The sequence below is a fragment of the Ursus maritimus genome, assembly GCF_017311325.1.
Source record: "Ursus maritimus isolate PB19 chromosome X unlocalized genomic scaffold, ASM1731132v1 scaffold_X1, whole genome shotgun sequence".
Lineage (NCBI taxonomy): Eukaryota > Metazoa > Chordata > Mammalia > Carnivora > Ursidae > Ursus > Ursus maritimus.
The window spans coordinates 85829566-85837686 of NW_024423319.1; the positions used below are offsets into that span (position 1 = coordinate 85829566).

The 8121-nt window shown below is 42.8% G+C and overlaps 1 protein-coding gene across 1 annotated transcript in view; it reads left to right on the top strand.

The window, feature by feature from the left end:
- The first annotated feature begins 4512 nt into the window (after positions 1-4512).
- DIPK2B (divergent protein kinase domain 2B) overlaps positions 4513-8121 on the top strand; it is a 43345-nt gene continuing 39736 nt past the window's right edge. Inside the window, exon 1 of the mRNA XM_040634390.1 lies at positions 4513-4958. Coding sequence (XP_040490324.1) covers positions 4726-4958 — 233 coding nt within the window. The 5' untranslated portion in view covers positions 4513-4725. The remainder of the gene's footprint in view (positions 4959-8121) is intronic.

Sequence of the window (8121 nt, forward strand, 5' to 3'; positions counted from 1 at the left end):
AAACTGTGACCTTACCCCCACCAGCAAGGCCAAGAAGAGAACCTACCTTTCCACTCTTGCCAGTCTATAATGAGGCACCCTAACTTTCCTCCTCCATTGGGGTGATGTCAGACAAGGCCAAGTGGGGAGCCAAGACTTTCATGCCCAGGCAGTAACAAGGCATATACACGCTCTCTCCCCACCAGCAGTGGAGACCATGTGGGGAATCTGGACTTCAATCCCCACCCAGTGGTAAGGAAGTGCCCACTTTGTCTCCCTGACACGGCTATATCAGAGGGCCTAGTAGAGAGTCAGGACTTTTACCATCATTCAGTGGTAACAAGGACATCATCCCCCTGCAGTATCACTGGAGACCACAGTAGGGAGTAATAATGGGGCACTCGTGACGTCCCAGCCAGGGTGAAATCAGCAGACGCCTAGTGGAGATCAGGAGCTCCCATAGCTCCTTAGAAGGAAAAAGGAGACCCTCCTTCCCAGGTGTCGACAATCACTGAGCGGGAGCCTGAACTTCCCTCTGGAAGTAATGAGGTGGCTCTCTCCCTGCTAGTCCCTTTCCAGTATTACGTCAGAAAGTCAGCTAAAACATAATATTTAAATAAGATCTTGAATCTCATAACATAATATCAAAAATGTCCAGATTTCAATTGAAAATCACTCATCATACCTAAGACTAGGAAAAGCTCAACTTGAATGAAAAAAAGATGTAGATGCCAACACCAATATGACAAAGATGTTGAAATTATCTAACAAAGATTTTTAAAGCAGCCATCATAAAAATACTTCAGTGAGCATTACTAAAACATCTGACACAAATTCAAAAAATAGAAAGACTGAGTAAAGAAATAGAAAGTCCCAGAAAATAAATAAGACACAAAGAACAAAATGGAAATTTTAGAACTGAAGAATACACTAACTGAAATTAAGACTTAATGGAAAGACTTAATGGAATAGAAGGAACAAAGAAAATAATTGGTAAACTTGAAGATACATCAATAAAAATTACCCAACCTGACAACAAAGAAAATATGCTGAAAAAAATAATAAACATGGCCTCAGTGACCTACTGGAAATACAACAAAAGATCTAACATACATGTCATCAGATTGTTGGTAGGAGAAGAGAAAGAGGGAGGGGTTGAACAATATTTGAATAAATAATGGCTGAAAAGTTTTCAAATTTCACCAAATGCATAAACCCACACATTCAAGAAGTTGAGTTAATTGTGAACAGAATAAACTCAAAGAAATCCACTCTAGTAGACAAAAGTTCTCAAAACTAAACATGAAGTAAAAATATTGAAAGCAGTCAGAGACTAACCTATAGGCAAAGAACAATGACTGAAAGTAGATTTCTCTATTAGAAACCAATGAGCCAAAAGGAAATGGAACATTTTTAAAGTGCTGAAAGAAAAGAATTGTCAGCTCAGAATTCTATATCTACAGAAAATATCCTTCAAGAACAGAGGGCAAATAAAACATTTTCCAATGAAGGCAAACTAAGAGAATTTGTCACTAGCTGACTTACTCTAAAAGAATAACTGAAGGAAATTCTCTAAGCAGAAAGGAAATGACAAAAGAAGAAATCTTGTATCATTAAGAAGGAAGAAAGAACAATGGAAATAGTAACATTATGGGTGAATACAATATACTTTCCTTTTCCTCTTGACTAAAATACGCTTGATTTTTTTAAACAAAAATTATAACACCCTAAAAATGTATATAGAGGGAATATTTAAGACAATTATATTGTAAGTGGAGGAGTTAAGATTTCTACACTTCACTTAGACTGGTAAGCTGTTGACACCACTAGACTGTGATAAGTGGTATATATATAATGTAATACCTGGAAGAGCCACTAATACAGCTATGCAAAGAGATATGCTTAAAAACAATATAGATAACTCAAATGGAATTCTAAAATGTTCAAGTGGTAGGACAAAGAAAACAGAGAGAACAAATAACAGTAACATATGGCATACTTAAGCCCTAACTTTTCAATATTTGCATTAAATGTTAATGATCTAAACATACCAATTGAAAGACAGGGATTGGCAGCGTGGATTAAAAATAAAGCAAACAAAACATGACCCAACAACACTGTCTGCAAGAAACACATTTCAAATATAACGATATAATTAGGTTGGAAGTAAAGGATGGAAAAGGAGACACCATACAAACATCAATCAATAGAAAGTGGGAATAGCTGTATTAACATCGTATAAAGTAGACTTGAGGGCAAGGAAAATTATCAAAGACAGAGAGGGACATTCCTTAGTGATAAAAGGGTCAATTCGTCATAAAGACATAGTAATCTTAAATGTGTACACCAAACAAGACAGCTATAAAGTATGTGAAGCAAAAACTGATAAAATTGAAAGAGAAAAATTTTTAAATCTACAATTATAGTCAATCCACAACTGATAAGCAGCTAGATAGAAAATCAGCAAAAATATAGAGGAACCAAGAGCACTGTCAACCAGCAAGACCTAGTCAACATTTATACAACACTCCGCCCCGCAAGAGCAAAATGCACATTCTTTGCAAGAGCTCATGAAACATACACTAAGACACACTATATCCTGGACCGTAAACAAACTTGTATAAATTTGAAATAAAAAATTGAAACCAGGGGCTCCTGGGTGGATCAGTCAGTTAAGCATCTCGATTCAGCTCAGGTCATGATCTCGGGGTCCAACTCGAGCCCCACATGGGCTCCCTGCTCAACAGGGAATCTTCTTGTCCCTCTCCCTCTGACCCTCCCTTTGCCCATGCTCTCTCTCTTTCTTTCTCTTTCTCTCTCTCTCTCAAATAAGTAAATAAAATCTTTTTTTTAAAAAAATATTGAAACCATACAGAGTGTGTTTTCAGACCATAGTGGAATCAAACTAAAAATCAATTAAGAGAAAGAAAGCAGGAAAATGTCCAAACACTTTGAAACTAAACAACACACATTGAAATAATTCATGGGTCAGAGAAGAAGTCTCACGGAAAAATTTTAAAATACATTGAACTGAATGCAAATAAAAATACAACATAGCAAATTTTGTGGGGTACAGCTAATATAGTGTCAAAAGATAAATTTATAATGTAAAATACTTATATTAAAATGAGGAAAGTTGTCAAATATATAACCTAAGATCCTATCTCAAGAAACTAAAAAAAGTAGAGCACGATAAATCCAAAGCCAGCAGAAGGAAATGAATAATAAAGGTAAGACCAGAAATCAATGAAATTGAAAATAGAAAAACAAAAAAGCAGCTCCCAGTGAACACGAGGAACCCAACACAGAACTAGTATCGAGAATATATGAAGAACTCTCACAACTCCAGAATTAAAAACAAACACAACCAGGGTCGCCTGGGTGGCTCAGCCTACCATCTACCTTCGGTTCAGGTCATGATCCCAGGGTCCTGGGATCGAGCCCCGCGTCAGGCTCCCTGCTCAGTGGGAAGCATGCTTCTCCCTGTCCCACTCCCCCTGCTTGTGTTCCCTCTCTCACTGTCTCTGTCTGTCAAATAAATAAATAAAATCTTTAAAAAAAAAACACACAACCAAACATTTCCCTGAGGAGGGCAGACAGTGAGCTTATAATCATATGTGTAACCATCGGAGACCTGCCATTAGCCTGCTCTTCCTGTCAATCATTAGCAAAACTCCCCAATTCTCCTGAGACCATCTCTGACCCCCTCCTCTCTGCCTTTTCTCCCCCTGTCCTGTCCCAAGCCTGCCTTCCCTGATTTGGTCCTCATACGCTCTCTCTATTCCTAAATCAGCACTCCCTTCCACTCCATGCTGTGGGCTTTTATCTTGCTGCCAGGAGGAAGGCAATTGTGGGGCAGTTAATGCCACCAAGTCAGGCTGGCCATGGAGAAGGGAGGCAGGGTGCAGAAGGGAAGGGCGACCGGCAGGCGGGGGTGGGGGTGGGTAGAGGGAAAGACACAGAAGGGTGCAGGCAGAAGAATCTTTCTGATGCTCCCGGGTCACATCAGAGGCCACCAAATCCTTTCCCCTCCGTGCTCAGGTCTGTAAGAGGAGCTAAAACGTGGACTAACTTGAGTTTTTCTATTCCCGAAGCAGCCAAAACTTTTTGCCATTCCAATCAGTGTTAAATGTGCCCCTCAATGGCCAGCAGACTGACCTCGAGTTATTTCACAGCCAAATAGAATCAAAGTGGGGCTGGCATGGCTAGTCAAGGGGGCGGGCCAAAGTATCCACTGCAGAGGGGGGAAATTGCGGGGGGGGGTGTGTGTGTGCACGCGCACGTGCAATCCATAGGGACAGACGTGCCCAGAACTGAAACAGTGGAGGGTGGAGGCCTTCAGGAATCTTTGAAACTCCCAGGTGGAATCCAGGTTGGACCCACATCCTGAATGGACCTTTCCTGCCCAGCCAGGATATCCTGTGTTTGTCGAAAGGACCGCACAGGGAAGCCCTGACCATTGTCCTTCCCGAAATCTGCCAGTCAGCCCTTCCCCAGCCTCAGGCAGCCGCCCCAGACAGAGGAAGAGTAACTCTGGGAAACGGTGTTATCAGCATCGTCCATGGACTTCCTCACCTCCTCCCCAGCCTCGTTAGCCCCAGGATCCTCAGCATCCTCCAACAGAAATTGGGGAAGCTGGCATGGGGTCCGCGCCCTGAAGACAGCCCCCTTCTCTCTTGCCAAGACCTACCTCTGTGCAGCCCTGAGTGGGCCTCTGAAGGCTGCAGCGGGAATCCCAAGCGGGAGATGGAGCCCTGGCTGGGGCCTAAAGCTGCCAGGCTTTCCCCAGGCCGGCCGGTCCTGCTGCTGTGGGTCTCAGCCCTGAGCGTTTCTGTTTCCTCGCTGGCTTCTCCCTCTCCTTCTCCGGGGCCCCGAATCAGAACCAGCTACAATCTGGGAAGGACTTTCCTCGGTCTTGATAAATGCAATGCCTGCATCGGGACATCAATTTGCAAGAAGTTCTTTAAAGAAGAAATAAGGTCAGAATCTCCATTAGATAACTTGGAGGGGCGAACTCCTGTTCCCTTCGCGGTGATGATGTCCAGGAGTTTGTGGGGAATGAGTCGGGATGCGATTTCTGGGTGGGAGCCGAGGCAAAGTCATGTAATCGTAGTGGCGATGGGTTGAAGTTGGGGTGGGGAGGGGGGTAAGGTACGAAGCTGAATTCTAGCCCTAGATGCTAAATCCAGAGTTTTCTTTTGAAGTGGGAGCTGAGAGTGTTCTTTTCTACGGATTGAGTAGCCTGGGTTCATTGAGTTTGCCAAGTTCATTTCCCATAAAAAGAGGGAAGTAAAATTAATAGAAGGCCTACTATGTGACGGACATTTTAAAGCTCATTTTTATTCACTCCGCATCACCATCCTGGAACGATGATGCTTTGCACTCATTACTCAGAGAGTGGCCATAGCAAGATTAAGTGACTTGCCCAAGGTTACCACCTGGTAAGTGGCGGATCTGGGGTTCAAACCAGCACGGTTTGCTCCCAAGTTTCTGAACCAATTTTCTGATACAGAGGAAAACCCAAGTTTAGAAAATGGTGATGCATTTGGATCTCCCCAAAGGATGGTATCACACTCTGGAGTTCAAGCCTGTCGGCACATAGTCAATGAGTCTTGACCACAGCCAGGACCCAGCAGGTGCTCTAGTGACATCGCTGTGACTCTGGTCATTGACCTCGAGGGGCTCAGGAGGAGAGAGCCATGTTACAAGTAACAATAATAAGAGGAGGGGAACATGAATTCCAAATGGGGACTGGGGAAGGCATTCAGAGAGAGGCCTTTAAAGGATGAGCTGAAATTTAGGAGAAGGGCTTAAGGTAGGAGGGCCAGCTAAAACAAGGGAGAGGCGAGAAGCACTTAGTGGCTGGAGCATGAGGCCTATGTGGAGGCGTGGTACAAGGAGGCAATTGGAAGAGGCCGATGGGGCCGGGGCCTTGAATGCCATGCCAAGGAATTGGGACCTTCACCTGTGGGCCAGCGGTTCCCCGCCTCTTCCATACTAAAGATCCTTTGTAATAGGCCTTTTTCCCTCAGTCCTCCCCGCCAGGGACCTATCTGAGGCACGTAAGATTTGGTGACCAAACAAATAGTATTAATTTACAATAATTTGATTTTTGATCTGTATTAACTGAAGACCTATTTGATTATTCAACTTAGTCACTAAACAGATCTAATGAACAGACAATATCAATAAAAAATATGGCCCTTTTGCAAGATGATAGATATCGTATTGATGTGGACTTCCCCCATTAGACCTTTTTTTAAGGCATTTCACATGGCGAAAAGTTGAAAGACCTTCCCAACTGGGGAAGCTCTATTGCAGGCAATGGTGACAGAGTCTAGGGGGGTAGAGACAAGATGAGACTTGTGTTTGGGAAGGATCTCCTGGAAAGCGATGGGCATCTGCCTTTGGCTCAGGTCATGATCCCAGGGTCCTGAGATCGAGCCCCACGTCGAGCTCTCTGCACAGCAGGGAGTCTGCTTCTCCCTCTGCCCCTCCCCCCACCACCCCGCTTCTGTGCGTGCTCTCACTCTCTCAAATAAATAATTTAAAAAAAATAATAATAATATAATTTTAAAAAGGAAACCAGTGTGCAGGATGGACTGGTTGATGCTGGCAGGGGCAGCTGGACCAGTTCTAGTCCAGGAGAAAGGTCAGTGGGATCAGGGGCAGGAAGGATGCCAGTGGGTTCAGCTAGAGAGTCATTTGGTTGACCAACTCCATGTGACAGAAAGTAAAAGATGGAAATGTTGGAAGCACACACAAGATCTCCATCCCGCCTAAGAAATGGGATGGAGAGGACCAAGAACACGGGTGAAGTGGAGCTGATTCCTCAGACAAAGGAGGCGGGGAGAATACGGACAGATTTTCCAACAGGAGGGAGGGCCATTATGGGATTCAACTGAAGGAGAGTCCCAGGTTCACATCCTCCTGGAGGTAACGAAACAAGATTGAATGAATCGTGCCGTTGCTCTTTGCCAAGTGGCAATAAATGAAGTTTTTCTCACCAGGCAGGTATTGGCCAAATTCAGGAAGCATTTCCCCAAATAGGTTTGTGTTCCATTCAAGTTCAGGATATTACCTCAGCTCCCTCAGAATTTATGTTCCATGTGCGCCCGAAAGGGATGTGTGCAGAGACAAGCAGGAAAGGCCGGGGCAGGGGGGTTGGGATTTAGGGCTCTCCATGTTGAGAATGCACATTCCTCAAGCACAAAGCCCCAGACAGAGGCCGTAAGTGGGTCTGGGGACATGGACTTGTCTATAGTCCTTTACAGCATAAGCAACTCTTTCCTTATTTTAAAAAGTAATATCTGTTTATTTTAGAATTTTCCAGAAATATTGAAGAAAGCACAAGATGAAAATCATGTGTAATTCTTCCGCCCAGAAATCACCCCTTGGTTAACATTTTGATGTATATCGTTGCCACCTTTTTTTTAAGTATGGATTTAAAATTTTTTTCAGAAAGATGTGATCATACTATGTACCCTCTTCTGTAAACTTTTATTTAACAGTATGTCAGGAACACCTTTCCACATTGTTAACTATTCTTCGACGTCAGCCAGAGAAGCATTTTTCTAGATATGTCTCCTTTGGCAAGGAAAACAAAAGTAAATTAAACTATTTGGACTGCACAAAAATAAAGTCTTTGCACAGCAAAGAAAACCATCAACAAAACAAACAAAAAAACCCACCAAATGGGAGAAGCTATTTGCAAATGATACATCCACCATTTGATTTTTAATGGCTTTGTGGTTTTCAATCGCATCAGTCAACCATAATTTATTTAACTAATCCACTGTTGTGAGACAACTAGGGTTTTTTTCTTTTCTTTTCAGTATTATAAGCAGTGCTATGTTGAAAATCCCTGTTGCTAGATTTTTGGGCACATCAATCATTCCTATGACAAACTTCCAAAAGTGGAAATTTCTGGGTGGCAAAATATAGCGCATTTTTAGGAGACTTTATATATATATATATCCCCAAATGGAGATTTCTAGCTATAGAGCTCACTTCTTGCTCGCTCACAAATAGTTACTATTACTACTATTTTTAGTTCGTATGTCTTCTGAGTTGAGCCTTTTTTTCAGGCTTACTGGCTCTTTCTTTCTTTCTTTCTTTCTTTCTTTCTTTCTTTCTTTCTTT